This window comes from Malus sylvestris, chromosome 16, assembly GCF_916048215.2.
Source record: "Malus sylvestris chromosome 16, drMalSylv7.2, whole genome shotgun sequence".
NCBI lineage: Eukaryota > Viridiplantae > Streptophyta > Magnoliopsida > Rosales > Rosaceae > Malus > Malus sylvestris.
In genome coordinates this window covers 21445601-21463786 of record NC_062275.1, presented here as the reverse complement: position 1 = coordinate 21463786, position 18186 = coordinate 21445601, and the positions used below count along the sequence as shown (strand labels likewise).

At 38.5% G+C, this 18186-nt stretch overlaps 5 protein-coding genes and 1 long non-coding RNA gene across 7 annotated transcripts; 3 read left to right on the top strand and 3 right to left on the bottom strand.

The window, feature by feature from the left end:
• The first annotated feature begins 1039 nt into the window (after positions 1-1039).
• LOC126606870 (eukaryotic translation initiation factor-like) lies at positions 1040-3444 on the top strand. The gene is made up of 5 exons (XM_050274252.1): positions 1040-1358; positions 1915-2083; positions 2457-2582; positions 2963-3028; positions 3100-3444. The coding sequence occupies exons 1-5, from the start codon at positions 1126-1128 to the stop codon at positions 3145-3147; spliced, it is 642 nt and encodes a 213-aa protein (XP_050130209.1). The 5' UTR covers positions 1040-1125; the 3' UTR covers positions 3148-3444.
• Positions 3445-3897: 453 nt separating this feature from the next.
• LOC126606872 (protein PROTON GRADIENT REGULATION 5, chloroplastic-like) lies at positions 3898-5183 on the bottom strand. Its single transcript, XM_050274255.1, has 2 exons — positions 4815-5183; positions 3898-4195 (listed from the first exon to the last, which is right to left on the bottom strand). The coding sequence occupies exons 1-2, from the start codon at positions 5076-5078 to the stop codon at positions 4091-4093; spliced, it is 369 nt and encodes a 122-aa protein (XP_050130212.1). The 5' UTR covers positions 5079-5183; the 3' UTR covers positions 3898-4090.
• A 948-nt stretch (positions 5184-6131) lies between these two features.
• Positions 6132-8257, bottom strand: LOC126606866 (pentatricopeptide repeat-containing protein At1g80550, mitochondrial). Its single transcript, XM_050274249.1, has one exon. The coding sequence runs from the start codon at positions 8077-8079 to the stop codon at positions 6721-6723; it is 1359 nt and encodes a 452-aa protein (XP_050130206.1). The 5' UTR covers positions 8080-8257; the 3' UTR covers positions 6132-6720.
• A 3250-nt stretch (positions 8258-11507) lies between these two features.
• Positions 11508-12374, top strand: LOC126609197 (uncharacterized). Its single transcript, XM_050277178.1, has one exon. It carries the CDS (start codon positions 11508-11510, stop codon positions 12372-12374), a length of 867 nt encoding a protein of 288 aa, XP_050133135.1.
• A 1734-nt stretch (positions 12375-14108) lies between these two features.
• On the bottom strand, positions 14109-17812 carry LOC126606868 (actin-related protein 2/3 complex subunit 2B). The gene is given in 11 exon segments (XM_050274250.1): positions 14109-14445; positions 14447-14532; positions 14746-14824; positions 14970-15026; positions 15152-15243; positions 15369-15501; positions 15703-15780; positions 15885-16051; positions 16470-16677; positions 16828-16894; positions 17645-17812. Coding segments are annotated over 11 exon segments (1122 nt in total). The 5' UTR covers positions 17734-17812; the 3' UTR covers positions 14109-14379.
• LOC126606873 (uncharacterized) lies at positions 16050-17324 on the top strand. 2 transcript variants are annotated; one of them, XR_007617400.1, is made up of 2 exons: positions 16050-16224; positions 16533-17324. It is a non-coding gene; the product is annotated as an uncharacterized LOC126606873 (long non-coding RNA). The 2 variants fall into 2 exon arrangements; XR_007617401.1 differs by lacking the exon at positions 16050-16224 and adding an exon at positions 16241-16390.
• Positions 17813-18186: the final 374 nt, after the last annotated feature.

Sequence of the window (18186 nt, the reverse complement as noted above, 5' to 3'; positions counted from 1 at the left end):
GTTTGTTTGTTGTGCTTTACTCTTTTCAGATCAAGGATTTGATCATTGAAAAAATACACCCAGTTTAACGTACACCCAGCTGAACGTACCTTTTAAAATCATGTTATAATCTTTAATGAAATATCGCCATTGCTTCGGATAAAAAAAAACCCCCCAATTTTCTCATTCAGTAACATGGACGAATGTCAACACCACGACAAGTGACAGACACCTCATCTATTCATAAACGAAAGAGAAGAAAAAGAGACTCTATGCGAGTCACGATCGTCCAATACTATGGCCATCACGCTGCATCCAACACCTGCCACCAGATGCAAAATGGGTTTGATTTGAACGGGGTCGATAACCATCGGAAGAACGTTAATTAAGTGCGAGGGTTATGTGATGAGGATGAAAATTTTCAACCGTGATAAGAGTTGAGAGATTTAAGTGTCATTTTGCTCCATGTGCCTTTAATCTAGAAATTTCATCAACTATCAAATTTATACTTCAATTTGCCTAGTATTTTTATGCCACGAATGTTTGATTAGCATCTTCTTAAAAGACAAATGCTAGGCAGATTGAACCTTTAGGAAGATTCTAATCAAACAATCACGGCATATCAAACATATTGAAGTACTAAATTTAAGAAAATATGATAATTTTTTTATTTCAAATTTGGGAGAAACATTGTACATACACCATCTTCCAAGCTTTATTTACCTGCTCATTTTGTGAGAATTTAACTAAATCTCAACGGTTGCCGCGTTCCACTCCTTTAGGCTTTTGTTTGGGATAAGAATCTTCTTTCTTTGTACTAAATTGTAAGATGTGGAGTTTGAATTTGATGATTTGGAGGGTAATTTATGGGTACGTTACTACGGCGATATTTTGCCTAATAATACAATGACGTGTGTTACAAATTTCTTCAAACAACATTGGATTGTTGTCGGCCCACCTAGTTGGGCTCATGCGAGCCTACCCATCGGGTCAGACCAGGGAAACATAACGTAACACCGGCCCCGCGGATCCTCCAAATATAAGGACCCGATTCCAAAACCGTATGCTCTCTCCTTTCTCCTCCTCCTTCCAATCAACAAAACCCAGACACACAGACGGCTCAAAAGGTTTCCACAAGTGACAACAATGGCGACAGAGGTAGCAGCAGCGGTGCCGCGACCAGAGGTGGACACACAGGAGAATATTGCGGCTGAGGCGGTGGCCTCTGATACCAAGATACAGGCAAGCAGCGGCCCCCAGAAGCTGGAGAGAAAGTGGACCTTTTGGTTCGATAACCAATCCAAGCCCAAGCAAGGTGCTGCGTGGGGCTCCTCGCTCCGCAAAGCCTACACCTTCGAAACCGTCCAGGAGTTTTGGTGGTAAGAATTAGATTACATGACCTAAACCTAATGCCCCATTTCTTCCCCTTTGTTAATTTGGGATTTTCAATTTTGGGTTTGAATATTAACTAATTTTATTTCTCTGTATTTTTTTCCATTCGGTTTTGTTTTCGTATTTGTGATATGTGGGTGTTTGCTGACTTTTGCTTGTTTGTTGATTGGTATGTGATTGGTAATTAGATCGTGTTTGTTTGAAGAGAAAATTTAGTGGAATTTTTCTGTAAATCCAAGTATTGTACCAGAATATTTGGTCTTTTTGTTTCAAAAAATTGAGCTTTAACGTTTCTAACTTTGTAATTAGACTATGCTTGGCTGATGACAAAATTTAGTGGAGAATTCTTTAAGTCCAGACATTTAAGTTACCCAGCTGCATTTAGTTAATTTTTTAATATTTTCGGTTCTTTTCCTTTCGAATTATAGTTTCATTGTGGACCTACAAACTCTGATTATATGCAACTTCACTTGATTCAAGTTCTGAATGTTAATCTGATTCCAATCCGGAAATTTGATGTTGAGATGCAAAATCTGTTTGCAGTCTGTATGATCACGTATTCAAACCCAGCAAGTTGACGGTTCATGCAGACTTCCACTTGTTCCGGGCTGGGGTTGAACCAAAGTGGGAGGATCCTGAGTGTGCTAATGGAGGGAAGTGGACTGTCACCAGCAGCAGGAAGGCTAACCTTGATACCATGTGGCTAGAGACTGTGAGATTTCGATTTCCATATAGTTAAACATCATACTGATTCACGCACACACGCGCACTTACACAATACACATATAGAGGAATCATAGTTTAGGATACTTTTTTCGAGACGTTGAATCAAGACATACAATTAGACTTGATTTCACCTAATTAACGGTTTTGATTGATATTGCCACATAGCATGTGCTAAACTATATGGACACTGAATATTGTTCTATGTATAATCTTGATCTCCTCAGCAGTAAGAATGGTTGGTTCTTGCTCACTGTGGCAGAAGATTATTGTGTGCATTGGACTAGTCACTTAGGTTGATTCATGTTACGTTAGGGTTTACTTGAAAATTGATACTAAGGGGTTTCTATTTTATTGGACAGTTGATGGCACTGATTGGAGAGCAATTTGATGAGGCTGATGAGATATGCGGAGTGGTAGCAAGTGTGCGCCAGAGGCAGGACAAACTTGCACTATGGACTAGGAATGCTGCAAACGAGGCTGCACAGGTGTCATTCAAACTTGCACTTTAAATAGGATGTTTTAAGCTTTGTGGGTTTGCTTGATCTATATTCCTGTTTGGGTGAATTTTAATCTGCTCTGATGTTAACAATGATATAGTTAAAGCCCCAGCTTATCTGTGAACTATTTTATAGATATCTGCATATCCTAAGAAGCGAAAGCATCCATGAAAAATTGTTGATCTTTATTAATCAACTGAACTATGATTCTTAATACGAGATTGATTTTATATCATATACTCGATTGACCTCTGCCCCATCAGCAATAGGTGGATCCATTAATTATTGATTATATTTCCTTGAATTTTTGCATGTGATCTGTTGCAACTTTGTGGACAAGTGGCTGAATTTTTTATCTTGTCATGCAGATGAGCATTGGGAGAAAGTGGAAGGAGGTAATCGATGTTACCGATAAGATCACCTACAGCTTCCATGTAAGTTTCAGTCGGTATTATTTGTGTTGGAGTTATCTTAATTCTATTTCTCACTTCTTCTGTCATTGCAGGACGATTCTAAAAGGGAAAGATCAGCAAAGCCTCGATACTATGTGTAATTGATTGGGTGCCGGGTCTTCACTCTTCATTACCAAAGTTGTGAACACCATCACAAATTTTCTGTTGAGAAAAGCTAGAGGAGATGTTTGTCTACTTACATTTATTAGCATAGTATGATCTTGTTCTTTATGTTACGACTTGGAAAATTTTCTCAAGTACGCAGAAACTAAGATTTGTTTGTAACATTCAAAATTTCTCAGAGTACACCTAAAATTAAGTTTTGTTTGTAATACACCCATGATTTACTTGAGTTGACAATCAAATGATTCAAATCTGCATGATTGCTAGATTTCTTATTTCTCGCTCTTGTAGATGGATATTGTGTATCTGATTAGCCATAGAGTTTGATTTCACGAATGGTTAATCGAGGTTCAATTACAAGGTTAACTTGCAGATTTATAGCAGTTTCAGTTTGGGAAGATGTTACTTGTAGGGTTCTGTTGTTGTTCCAGCTTCTATCAAATAGGCCAGGCAGATAATATTGGGGTGGATATCGTGACTGCCAATTTCCGATACTGGTGGTATCAGTGGCTGCCAGTTTTAATGTTGAGGTTTGTAGTTGCCCTTCCTCTTTCTTTATATTTCAAATCGATGTTGTAGGAAATTCGGCATTTATGCTCTATTGAAGGCCGATATTGGGGAAATTTCGAGGATACGGGGGGCGGACACACGATCCTAGCCAACCGGCCCAGCTCAGATTTGCGTTTTCTGATGATTTAGAAATGAAACAGTGCAACTAGACTGAAGAATGATCACGAAAAGTGCATATATTATGGAGAGCAGACATCAAATTATACATTGTGGTGATGTTGAAGGAATCCCAGCTGGTGGGGAGTATATGCATGTGGAAGTCGTTTTAGAATGAAGTATGAAAATTACACTATAGCATCAAATTTCTACTTGTGACAACAAAATGGAGGTGTCCATGCTCTACTGATTCTATCATGCCAGGAACCCCAGCCGTTCTCCGTTCTTCTTCGCCAGCCGGATCAGTCCTTGCCTTTGTTTCGCGTCTGCTCCGATCGATTTGCAGAATTCGGTAATCACCTGCAGGGAAACTAGAGTTTCTTAATAATTCAACAACATCTATATACTACCACCCTTTTTCTTTTGGTTCAAATGAAGGCTATGATCCTGGAGAGGAAAAACTTTATATGCTTATCAAGGTATACAATTCCGTAATTCCATAATTTGAGGAAACCGAACATGAAACTATCACAATCTTAACTCGTTACTATACTTTGTCTCTCTCACCACTTGGTTTTGTGAGGTAAAAAGAGAAGGTGAACAAAAAGAAAATAAGTGAAATTACTTTCAAACAAAAAGCCTCATGTTTTCAACGATTTGTCCTTTTACCTACCAATAATGTTTTCATCTTAAAATTTTGAAAAAGAAACTGAAAATTTGATGGTTACTAATTTAAAGCATTTTCAAAGTGGTATATGTGACTTTTTTTCTCTTGCTTCAAGCGGTATTCTAATTATTTTTAAAGTAAACTATGAGAAAGGGTATTCAAACTTGAGTTCGTATAGAGACGCACACTGATATAAATAACTATACCCGGAATTGAATATCAACAACGCTAATGGTTGATCAAGAATGACACATAACTTAAACAAAGTTTAATCATGGATAGACACAAAGAGAAGATTTACATATTAATTACCTGCGAGTGCAAAGCAATAGCTTTGCCTCTAATCTGATTGAACCTCTTCTTGCCAACAATGTTACGTGTGACAACAACAAGAGGTGCAAAGACACCTTTGCCTTCATTGATGTTCTTCATCATCGGCTGCGCTCTCACTGCCTTCCCAACTCTCACTTGGTTCGGGACCGCCTTCACCAGCGTCCCATAATCTTCTCCGACAACCGAACTCCCCCAGCTTCCATGGAACGACGAACTCAAACTTGCAGAAACTGAGGTTGCCATTGAAACAACACAAAAGAAACAGAAACCGTGGCTCTAGTTTCTGAGAAAGTTGCGGACTTTAATGTTTGTGACTCAACTTGTGATACTTGTGAGCCTTTGGTTTCCTTTATTGGATAGCAGTTAGGAGCCACATATATTTATGGCCTTAGATTTTTGTTCAATTGTTTTATTTTAAAATTTTTTTTCCACAATATGTGTATGATTTGTAGTCTTTTTGGGCACTGACGGTCCCTGTTTGTTTGGAGGATCTGAATCTGAATTGGGTTTGGTCCACTTGTCACCTTCTTGGAAGCCACTCTGTCATGCGTGGGATGATCCTAGCCGTTGGTTTGAGAAACCCTTTTTTGAAACTTTTCATACAGGGACATTTTAGAAAGCAAACTTTGAATTAAATAGAATGGTGCATAATAACCACGAACTTCATCGGTTTGAACTAGACTGTTGAAATTTGTAAAGGTAGGTGACGGGTTGGCGCGGACTATGCGTCCGGCTCCAACACTCAAGTTCGGATTTCCTTCTTCATAATGTAGAGTAGGTTAGACTACTGTATTGTTAAAAAGAACTAGTCTGTTGAAATTTGACATACGACACAAGATTTTTGTTGTTTTTGTGATTCAATGAGTTGCTTTTGCCCGTGACTGATTGACTCTCCTTACATGTAAAGAATGAGACGATGTTTATTACAAAATTGTATGTCAACAATTCAACTAGTTCCCAGTACGTGCATGTGAAGAGCATGAATTTTCAACTTTCCATGGTTGAAGTCATAAGAAGAAGAAGATTCTGGAGAAAGGTTTCAGAGTTGCTTCCTTCGGACGGTGCTTGATGCACATCAGAAGTGTCCCTATAGGTAAAAAGTGGCAAAAGCTTTAACAATGAGGAAAATTAGAATTTGGAAGCCATAAACAAAAACAGCATGATTCAAAAACTACGAAAAGTATTTCTTCCACACATGTTTTTATTCGATTAAAATGAAGTTTCGGAAGCCTAGTTCTCTAATTTCGATTCTTCGAAACACGAAAATCTACAAGCAAAGAAGAATTTCTAAAACAGTTGGTAATGACATGAATTTTTATTATTTCTTTTAGGAACTCTAATTGTATGCCTGAAAGGCTGAAAAGAGAAGAAAAGGACTGAAGAAGAAATTAGACTTGCAGGAAGGAGAATCAAGAAAATTAAACAGTTCGAATAAATAACACTTCCGGCATGAGATGAACACTGAACTTCTGGAACTCGGTAAACCATGGAAGATATAACCGATGGCATTTCACAAGATGAGTTCTTCCAGCTCGTCCAGCATGTTGAAGAACATGTACCGATCATATGTATCTTTATTTACTAGAATTCAGTTTGCAACCAAAGATAATCTCAGGGGATAACACCACAAAGACATGATATCTTGCCCATCTCTTTAGAACGGACACGCAATGGTTTAAAGTTATCACTAGTTCCTTAGGTGAGAACTACACATTTTGGTAGCTGAAGCTGCTAATACTGATTCCTCAGGTGGTATTCCTTGGCTTCCATTTGCATTTCGATAGAAAGATGCAGGTGGAAAACTGTGTATTCCAGATACTCATGTCAGTAATTTAGATGCTGAAGAAATCATATTGGGATTGCTGGTGTAGAAATCATATTGCAACTACCCATCACTGGTCACGAGTTTCGTTCCCAACTCCTTCCTTGGCTTAGCTGAAAGCCCCCTTGCTAGCATCTCTTCCTCATAATGCCTAGCCATGTCTAACATACCTTTCTCCACCAGAGCATCAATTAAAGCATTGTAAGCAGACCCATCAGGACTACACCCAAGTTTATCCATCCTATCCCACACAAGAAACATTGGTCTGAGGAATCCCCATCTCCCAAACTTCCTCATAAGCATCACAAAAGTGTCCATCCTTGGTTGAACCCCACTTTCAATCATCCTGTCAAATAGTCTAAGAATCTCATTTGGCTTCTCTAGATGCTTAAAAATGCAATGATAAGTGATCACGTCCGGAACACAACCCAACTTAGGCATTTGATAAAGCATCGAGAACGCCTCCTTATATCTCCCATTCTCGCACAAAAGCTTTACAACTGTATTATACGTCCCAACATTGGGTTCACACCCCAGTTCCTTCATCTCCCTCAACAGCCTCTTTGAAAAATCAACACCGTCAGAAAGACCAATGGCACGAATAACCGTATTATACGCCACCACATCCAGTTTGATCCCTTTGCTCTTCATCTCCTTATACAACTTCACAGCCTTCCACGGCTTTCCACTCTTGCACAATATATCCATATATACTGAATACGAATGCAAATCTTTACACACACCTCTCCGATCCATCTCCTCCCAAAAGTCCCTACACTTGCGCCACCACCCCATTCGAAACCACCCGCGAAGAAGTAAATTATGTATCTTAGTACTCTTATCAAAACCCAAATCTTTGTTCTTCCAAAAACACAATTCTTGGGCCTCAATCACATGCTTATACTCGCAAAGCGCATCAATAAGAATACAATAAGAAGTCTCATCCTTCAAACCAAACTCTTCCAATCTATTATAAACATCTATAGCTTCATTCACAAGGTGGGCAGACACATATCTCTTAAACAATACACGAAATGTAGTATAATTCGGAACAGTTTCTGGGTTGTGCTTCATTTTGTTAATCAAGTTCCATGAAAGCTCGAATTCGAAGAACTTACCGAGAATGTCGAGCATCCGATTGTATGTCTCGGTGGTGTGCTGGAAGTGGCAGTCAGTTTCCAGCCAGGTGAAGAAGTCCAGGGCTTTCTTCCAGTCGTTGCAGTATGAAGAAAGCGTCTCGCGGACGGCGGTGTGGTCGTATATAGTGGGTTGTGATTGGGGTTCCGGGTCGGTGGGGGTGTGAGTTGAAAAGGGTTTGGAGGAAACAGGGTGAGGAACCGAGGAATGCAAGAGGATTTGAGCTTGGCGGAGACGGAGGAGAAGGAAAGGTCTCAGGAGTCGAGAGGTTGCTGAAGAGAGCATTTCTGTAGTTTTCGGCTCCAAAGGTCCGAACTTTGTAGAGGGATTTGAATGGAAAATACAAAAAAATAATAATAATAATCAGGGTTTTAGGAAATTTTGAGCCGTTTGTTCGTCAGGGAAAAGAGTGACCCGGAGTGAGAAATTGCAGACTGACTTGGGGTTGACGATGAGTATGTGGGCCGAACATGGGCTTTTTATGTTGAGGTCAGTAATACATTGTCGTCTTATGTAGTATTGGAGTTGGATGAGGAGGGACATTAATTTGCCATTGATTTTGGTGAGATATTAAATAATAAGCACTTCCAATTCAACCAAAAAAAAAAAATTGAGAGAATGCTAAGAGGGTTCTCTCAAAAGTGGGACTCTCTACAGACTCTGACATGTCCCGACCCCGATATTCTCTGAATACCCATAGGCACGTGCTGGTCGACACTTGACGAAAGCCATTTATTGATTACAAGAGTAATGATTAGGAGGAAATATTCATGAATAAACATTAAAATCTAGAAGGAATAAACAAAGTTTAAGGAAATGTCTAGAGTGCCCAGAACACGTTCTAAAACAAGATCACAAAAAGAAAGATCATTACAGGATATCACACAAGTGGGTGATAGATTGCTACTGGTAGGGGAATGCCTCGTACATCGTGTCGTAGTCCTCATTTCTAAGACCTGAATGGGGGCGCAAAATAAAGGTGAGTGAACCAAGTTCATATATACAATAATAATAAAACAGTTATCAAGATACTAACTCCAACAGTTTATATAAAGAAAACTACTAGCATAATAAGTGATGGTTTTACTGAAAACCCTAGCATGCAAAAAATATCTCAAAAGTCATCATGAAAAATAAAATATCAAACGTCTCACAGATCATCTCGTCGTGTGATGTACTACTAGTAAGATCATTGAAATAAATATATCTCCCGGCCTTATGCCAGCACCGTGGTCTCTGCGCCCGTAGCCAGAGATTACCAACTCTCGGCCCAATGCCTGCTCCGTGTCCCTCAGCCCGTAGCTAGAGATTATTTCTCCCGACCTATCTACCAACACCCGATCCTCGCCCCAAGCGGCATAGTGTCCACTAGGTACGCACAAGTAGTTACGCCTCTCATAAATAACCACTTCATAATATAAAGTCATCAATCGTCTATACTATAAAGAGGGGTTTCTAAAACATGTTTTAGCATCCTATCGTCATCCATTCGATAGTCTACAAGTTCATGGTTTTTATAGAAAATATGATATTTTAAAAATATAGCTCAATATAGGCCAACAATTAATTTCTTACAAAATAACGAGATGATAATCAATATTTCAGTAAATATGCTTAACATACAATCAGCTCATAAACTCGCAAGGCATGCATTTCATTTATGCAAATAAACTATAAAATTATGCAAATTTTAGAAGGGGTCCACTCACAGATACTCCGTAGCAGCAGAGTTGTGCGGAAAATGATTAAGGAAATCCCCACTAGCAACTTCACCTAAGCACAAAAATGTACAATTTATTCAAAATTCCCAACTATAGAATTTTAAGAAATGGAAATGGGTCTTGGGTTTGGATTTGGATTTGGATTAGGGTTTAGGTTTAGGTTAAATAGGGTTAGAACCTAATGGGTTTAGGTAAAGGGTTTTGGTTTTGGATATGTCTAGGAATAAAAAGGGTGGTTTGGGCTTGAGCCCAAATCCACACAACACACACATACTCACGCTAGCACACACACACACACATGTATGCACAACACATGCATGCACAACACACATGCACACACACACGCACACACATACGTACAACACACACACACACGTACACACGTGCACCACACACATGTGCACCACACTCACCATACACACACACCCACACGGACACACACGCACAACATAACACACACATCACACATACAATCAGCCCAACACACACAAACACAATCCACACACATGCACGGCCCAAAACACACACACACACACACACTCCATGCACATGCACGGGCCGCATGCCAACTAACCAAAAGGGAAGAAAATGGGCTGGTCCAAGAATGGGCTAAGGCCCGTGGGTGTTTGAGAAGGCCTGGTGGCCAGGGTGTTGTCGGGGAAGAACACAGGAGCTGTTATAGCTCCGGTCGACGGCGAACAAATAAATCATTACTCAAACCAAGTACTAAAATGAAGAGGGAAGAGAGTGGAGTATTTTTCATACCCTAGCTTCGCCGTGAGAGCTCAGAAAGAATCCTCGAAAGTCACGGTTTCGTCAGAAAATGCGGGTGAGTTTCCCCCGTGCCGTTGCCTTCCTTAAAACCTTGGAAAAACAACATAACTTTCAATACCCAACGTCCCACAACAACAATGGGAAATTAAAAAGGTAAACAAACTTACCTAGCCGGAAGGAATTGAGAGATCCGTTGGAGATCCTTTCTCTAGGTTCCCCGACCTTGCTGCAACGGAGAGAGATAGAAACGGCGCAAGGAAGATGATGATGATGATGATGATGATAATGGTCTACAACAGGAGCTGCATGCAGATTTGCTAGGTTAGTCACGGTGCATGGAATGAAGGGAGAGAGAGGAAAGTTCCCGTTCTCGTGAGAGAGAGAGAGAGAGAGAGAGAGATATATATATATATATATATATATATATATATATATATATATATATATATATATATATATATGTGCAAGGGAACACTCGCGATGAGAGGGAAGAGAAGAGAGCATGAGAACCTGCCACTTGGCAGTTTAGGAGATGTGGAATCTAGATCAACGGCTAGGATTAAAAGAGATAAGGGATTAAATTGATAGATTTAAATATGTTCTAGTTCTAGGGGAAAATAGAAATAAAATAAAAATATAGGGGTGTTTGTAACAGACTCTATGTCACATCATGCTTTTGACACAACATTTTCTAATGTTGGCATATGAACTGACGTTAAACTGCAAGGTGGTAGAGAGTTCCACTTTCTAATGTATAACTAAAAGGTAATTAAATTTTTAGTTTTAGGTGCTAGCAGAGTACACGTGATATGAGTAGAAGTGAGAATATTAAAATAAGAAGTTAAGTGAAAAAGTTGGTAGCATTCTCCTTTAATATAAACCAACTTTCACTGAAATAAAGAAAACGAGGAAAGCTAAAGTGAAAAGTGTTATTTGGCAGTGTGATTTATTAAGACGCAACTTTAGTTCTTAATATTAACGTTTAAATTTTGGATGGTTCGAACTTGGATAGTTTAATAAAGCATCCAACTGAATAAAAAAAATCTTCTGTGAGAGTGAAGGACAAAGGGCAAAAGATGTGTCTCTGAATTTCACAGTTTTCCTCACAAGTTCACAAGAATCACAACGTCAACGAACGAAACGAAACCAAAGAAGGCAGGAAGAGCAGAAACAAACACATACCAGAAGAAGCAAACATCAGAAAATTCATAAATTCACATGGCATCACTAGCAACCCATTTCTCCGCCTTCGCCCTCCTCTTCCCCATAGGCCTCCGCCGCCTCATCTGCTCCTCCGCCCTCTACCTCAAGAACCCATCTCTCTACCGATCCAAAGCTTGGTACTTTTCAGAACCCAAATGGAAAAACTTCGATTTGTACTCTCTCACCATCGCCCTCCCCATCGCCTCCTTCTCCGAAATCTTCATCTTTCTGGCCTTTTCCGGCCACCCCACCTACCGCTTCGCCTTCTTCCAGCAATCAGCCGCCATTTTCATGTTCTGGGCACTCGTCCTTCTGATCATCTTCCGTGAAAACATCGACCCTTTGAATTTCAATGAAGGGTTCGTCTTCGTTTTTGCAGCGGTTTCCTTTTTCGTTGAGTACTCTGTGATCGGCAAGGGAATTTCGGGTCTTGGTGGCGCTGTGTATGATATGCTAGCTGCATTGACTCTAATTTGTGCATTTTCTTGCCTGTATTTGTCGATTAGGCCATGTTCGTTTTTCGCCGAGTTTTTCTTGTCCTCTGGATTGGTTTTTAAGGGCACTTGGATTTTGCAACTGGGGTTGTCCTTGTACACTGATGCATTTGGGTTAAACGGGTGTAAGAAAATGTCAGTGTGGCCTAACCAGGACAATGCTGAGTGGAAATGTAACCTTGAGGAGGACGGGTTAAGGGGTGTTGCTGTGATGAAGCTCTTGTTCATCGGGCATGCGATTGCGGTCTTGGTATTGAGTTTTGTGTTGTTTGCTTTGCTGGCAAGTAACTGGAACTTGCAGGTTGGCAAGGGCAGTGGTCAGTTGCTAGCACAGCTAGATTCGGAGCATGTGTTGATGCCTCCTGGCGGTGAGATTGGGCTTGAATGAAATGCTTGTTCTGTTTTCGTTAACTGTCAATTTTGGTACAAAGTTTCAGATATAATGGAGATTTTATTCATTTGTTCATTCTTTCACTTCAGTTTGTAGTGTTTTCCTATTTTTTATATGGCATGCCGTCATTTAGTTTTTAGATTGTCTCCAGTTGAGATTAATTATTATATGGATAACTTGGTTTTTTTCGATGTATCAGTAATCCTCATAAAGAGTTTACGACCTGTGTTTGTGTGCATTTTCACAAATTAGCGCTAGTTGTGTAGCTACAACTCTAAGGTTCCCTTACTTTCGATATGCCTTTTATCTTCATTAGTGATGCTTTAATAAACTTAGAAATGGTAAAATACTCGGGCACATTTGGAACCACCTTCAAGATCTTCCTTTCTGCAAGTGCCAATTGCAGTGTACAAATTGGTTTTTCTCTTTGATGATTGGAAATAAAACTGCTTCAATTTAAGAGCATGATCAAAGTGAATTCATTGATGACAGCTACCTCTTGTTCCATTTATCAAATTTGAATTGGTTTTTCTAAACAATATATCAAGCTTTTCAGTGTTTGGATATTCACACTCAGGCTGCAATTTTTAAGTAACAGAGAACCAAACAGAAATATTTTGTCAACGAGGACCAGATACAAGTGAAGATCTCACATTTGTTCAATGGTAAGGGAATAGTATCAGTCTATGTTGTATTTTTCCATATCCATAAAAAATGAGATTTCCTCGATTCTGGTTGCATCGTCTATTTATCTGTTCAACATACCATGTTTTGGTTGATCTTCAAGCTTTAGGAATTAGGATCTAGAAAAAAAGGATAGGTGAAGGCTAAAAACAGAAAACGTTTGACTCTAATGGTTATCTTCTGAAAGTTAACAATTGGAGAGCTCAATGACAATGGCATCAAATGGATTTAAAACAGCAGCTTTTCATAAACATAACAAGCACTGTAATCTGTCTTTGTTGATACTGTTTACCTTGTGGCTTCAATTTTGTTTGCTTCTCTTTATAAGGTAGCTTACCCAGACATGTTTTAGGATGAAATAAGTATTGGCAATGCATTTGGTGGACTGGTTGCCTAATGTTTAAACTTTTATAATCTGCACTGTTGCATCTTGGCTACATATGCGCCTTGGTACAGAAATCAGTTGTTTCCATAGTTTATCAATAATTTACTATCCACATACAATGTTCTTCCCCTCCTTCAAAATGTACAGTGAACCACATGCATTTTATGGGAGGAGAATCAAAGTTGAAATTTGAAAGGATTCCTTAGAATTTGGAGATGCAATTAACAACTGACAGTTTAAAGGCCTCCTATGATCAGGATTCATTGTGGAAGCTGGTAAATTAAGTCAATCCTCAACCTCTTAATAGTATCTCAGTAATCCAGCACAAAATAACGTATTACTATTTTTCTTGCTATTTATTTTCACATCTTTCTGTTTAAATGTTCAGAACACACAAATTACTTATTTCCGCAGCAAGTAAACCAGCTACACCAAACTTATCTAGCTATCGTCTCACTGGTTGATTCTAATTTTCAAATTTATGACTATACTATTAATGTTTCAAGTTTCGAATTTATACATAACTGCTGTCTTGGTGCTCGTTGTTTATTTTTCCTTTCACGGATGTTGCCATAACTTTGTACAGCAAATGTCTGTGAGTATTGTCTTATTTTCTTAAATTTTAAAACAAACTGAATCATTTGATTGTTTTGGACAACATGTTATCAATCTGGTCTGTTTATCTGACTTTCACAGAATTACATATCAAGACATACAAATTAAGCTACGATAGGGTTCCAGTTTAAAACACATGAAGGTTTATAAACAGTACTCACTTGGTATCTACAGTCTTTGTATTGTTTCTGCATAAGTAGCAGTAACGGGGGCATTGTTCATTATTCCAATTGCTGTCATAAATAGCTAACATATAAGGTAGGGAAATAACTTATTCTAATCTGATATATCCCATTGAAGAAGAAAACTTTGGCATTTTCAACCATCGACGACGAAAACGCCCAAAGCCATGGATTTTAATCCGCCAACGGATTCTCTTGATTTTCGTGCTCAAGGCATCATATCTTCGCTGTAGGACTTTAGGTTTTGATATCTTGATCAGTTTTCTCATGTTCATGCATCCTGCATTTGCTTGAAAGAAAGCAATGAGAGAGTTATAACCAGGAATCAAGAAAATGTGAATTGTTGTTGGTCTGAAATAGTTTGCTTACAGAAGTCAGTAAGAATATATCATTGTAATGCTTCTATTGTGAAATTAGTGAGTGGTAATGAAATTAGCTAAGTTGTTTTTAAATACTTATAGTAGTTGGTGAGTTTGTCAAAGTATACAGGCTTAAAGCACACCTGGAACCTTGTGATTTCCCTCTTTTTCCTCTTCCTCGTCCTTTTCTTCTTCTTCTGTGTTTCTTCGCTTACCCAGGACCTGCAAGCATGTAAAGAATATCAGTTTTCTCGTCTTGTTGGGGTATTCCTCCAAAATGACTTTTGTATATGGGAGAAGGGAAATAGATTGTTTACTGGTAAAAAAGAGTCTTGAGTTGATTTGGTAATTAAGGGTTTAGTTTTACCTCAACCAGTCCTTCAAGACGCTTTCTCATCCTTCTCTGAATAAAACTTCTGGTGCTCTGCTTGAACAAACTTGTTAACTAAATATGTAACCATGCATGCATTGGTTGAAAATTTCTAGAAGAAGGCCAGAATTTTCTCAACAAGGAAAAGTAGAAACCCGATAAAATAGTAGAGTTTTTACCTTTACATGGTATTTAACATAGGCATAGAAATTCAGTAAACTCCATACTGTCTTGTCCAGTCTTTTACCTTCGACATGACGTGAAGTAATCTCTGTATATAAGTCAATACCAAATGTGTTAGACTGAGTCTACCTGATGTTCATCTCATATGTGGAACACCAACCATAAGCGGAAAGTTTATACTTGGACTACTTAGATTGGAGTCTAAGACGATACCAAAAGAGACAAATCCTCCATTCGTACTCAAATCTTCAAAAGTTTCTCCTCTTAACTCTGGAGGTGGAATGGGTGACCAGCAACAAGGAGGCACTTTCCTCCATTTTTCACAACTTCCGACATCCGTAAGCTCCTGTCTCCATTCCCCAGAAGGAGATCAAAATAGAAAATCAAGAAAAATAAAATGTAAACGAGTTATTGCAAGGAATAGCAGCAAGGGTGAGATCATTGACTGTACTAATAAGAATCTTTACATTAGCAGGAATAGTATGATTTCATCAACTGTACTAATAAGAAAATCTTTACTTCACTGTATCAGTCGTCAGTGACAAACCTGAAAGAATGCTGTTGCAATAATGACATCTGTTTTGTCTTTGAAACGTATCGGGAATACTGCTATGATTTTCTGCGGCTGTCAAACATGAATATCTTCATTGTGCATTAGAACTATAGAGTAAATTAATTAGAATAAGTTCAGTTGAATCAGCACTCTTCTTAATTTTGCTAATGATTTACCTGTCTAATAATAAAGAAAGGCTCTCTTGGGTGATATTCGAGTTTGAGTGGCTTATACATTCCTTGCGATGCATCTTGAGGGTTAACATTCATCAACATTTCTTTCAGCTGAGAACTTAAGATTACTGCTTGCACGGCAGCAATGTCTGCAATTACCTTCACAGAATCTAGAGAGAGAAAAATGCATGCATAATTACAATGTTAGCATCAACAGTACTGTACGAATATGGTTTTACTATCATACTGATTAAATATGCAGGACGTAGCTGCTTTCCATACTATTCAGACTTGTTTTGAGACGTTCACTGCAGCAGCTCGTGGTGTGTTGCCATATTGACAAGTTATGTCATCTTTATTTATAGGGATGGGAGGAAAAAGAAGCTTGGAATTCAAGAAAGCATTGTTAGCGTAATTGGTTACAGAGTTTCATTATTTTGCTTCTTTTTGTTCTTTTGGCTATCAAGGAGAGCAGTCATCTAAACAAAATGAAATTTGCAAGCATCTTGGTAACAAGCTATGTTTGACATAAATGATTTGAATAAATTTTTGTATATTATTGGGATGATGTGTGAAAGAATATCGAACCTTTTCCATTTGGAATCTCAGAAAAATCAAGTCTTAAAGTAAGCTGGTATCCTTCTTTTGCAGGTTCAACAATCTCCACAATGTCAGGACGAATTCCCTTTACCATCTGTTTAGTATATTGCGAAATCCCATACGGACGCATGACTCCCTGGGAAAGGAGCGGGGTTGACACTGACAAGTAGATATAATGCGTATCTGATGCCGAAGACTGTTTTATTACACGAAAATCATCGGAAGAGATATCAAAATGCCTGCTTAAAAAACCATATGATGAGGTATTTTCCACCCACACATTATTACTAGCTTCACATCTTGGCTACAATATTTGAAATTCAGTCTGTACACACTGAGGACTCACCTGGATATGGTATTCAACAGAACCGAATTCGTATAAGTGATGATCAATCTCCATGAAATTGCTGTCACTGTTATGAAAGCAACAATACTAATTATCAGAATGCGTTTTTGTTTGTAAAATACTGACAGCTTCAACCATCCTCGAGCTGGGAAAAAGCTTTTAGTAATTTATCATTCCATTATTAATTAAACACCACAGAAACAGCGCTGTTTAGGAATTCTTCTATTCAACCATCTTCGAGTTTGGAGGATAAGATGCTGAACGTGATGTTTCTCTTCAATTTGGTGAAATATGTCGCAGGTACTGGTTTTAGTGGGAGAAGCATATATACAGGTTTGTCTAACTGGAAACCACATCTCCCTGTTACCAAATTCCTACCATTTATACATTTTTGTAATAATTTCTGTCTAAGACATTTTTCTGTTCCATTGTCAAAAATGTTGTTAAATCTCTTGCATTTGCTCTACATTTTTACTGAAGAGGTTTACGATGGCAAATTTTCTTCCCGTATTTCTCGGTCTTAATTTTCGCTCTTTTTAGTTTTTAGCTTTTACGCTTTGTAAAACGTCACCGGATGATGGCTTGCTTGACACTGATGGATGGAGATAATGCTGCCTTACATGCACACAGATTATAACTGATTAACAGCAGTAACAGTTTACTGTTTCAACTCTTTTCAGGACTGCAGACATCTAAATTTCTATATGATTATTGCTAAGCAGCTGTTTATAATCTGTGAAGAACATAACGTAACAAATTTGGTACAATACGTATCTCGAATCAAGTATTGTAAGCACGAAAACTCGAATGTACTTACCGGTACCGTTTGAGCAGAATTCCCTTCAAAGCTGGGGATGCCCTCTCTAAGCATGCCATCCTGACTCCCGGAAATTTTCTACCTCTCATATCTCCTCCTAATTTCAAATGGGTGGGTGGTATGTAAATATATACAATGTCACAGCCAACAACTGCTTTTGGACAAACTGGATTTGGAGTAAAAATTAAGTTCAATGTTGCAATCAAGTTTAGCAACTTCTGAAGCAACTTGCCTACTCACTCTTCTTTGCTGCTAACTTGTCAGTGAATAAAATACAAAGTAAAAGCACTTTTCTGTCAGTGTGCTCATTTGGATTTATTTAAGTTGTACCTTTGCATGCAATCCAAGTCACTGAAGAAACATAGTAAAGTAATATCTTCTATGTTAAATCCTCGATGCAATCGTCTCATAAAAACTTTGTTGTGGGGTAAATCTAAAATGGTTTGCACTATGATAGGTTATTTATGGTGTATAATTAGAAAATTATGTGCAAATCTGATATATCAGTTGTTCATGCGTCTGAACAAGTTTAGATTATTGAG

Bases quoted from the DNA above. Each gene is read 5' to 3' on its own strand.
- LOC126606870 (XM_050274252.1), top strand. From the start codon at position 1,126: ATGGCGACAGAGGTAGCAGCAGCGGTGCCGCGACCAGAGGTGGACACA. The intron at 1,359-1,914 runs GTAAGAATTAGA...ATCTGTTTGCAG, and splicing joins ACCGTCCAGGAGTTTTGGTG to TCTGTATGATCACGTATTCA. The intron at 2,084-2,456 runs GTGAGATTTCGA...TTTATTGGACAG, and splicing joins ATACCATGTGGCTAGAGACT to TTGATGGCACTGATTGGAGA.
- LOC126606872 (XM_050274255.1), bottom strand. From the start codon at position 5,078: ATGGCAACCTCAGTTTCTGCAAGTTTGAGTTCGTCGTTCCATGGAAGC. The intron at 4,196-4,814 runs GTAATTAATATG...GTTTCCCTGCAG, and splicing joins CTATTGCTTTGCACTCGCAG to GTGATTACCGAATTCTGCAA.
- LOC126606866 (XM_050274249.1), bottom strand. From the start codon at position 8,079: ATGCTCTCTTCAGCAACCTCTCGACTCCTGAGACCTTTCCTTCTCCTC.
- LOC126609197 (XM_050277178.1), top strand. From the start codon at position 11,508: ATGGCATCACTAGCAACCCATTTCTCCGCCTTCGCCCTCCTCTTCCCC.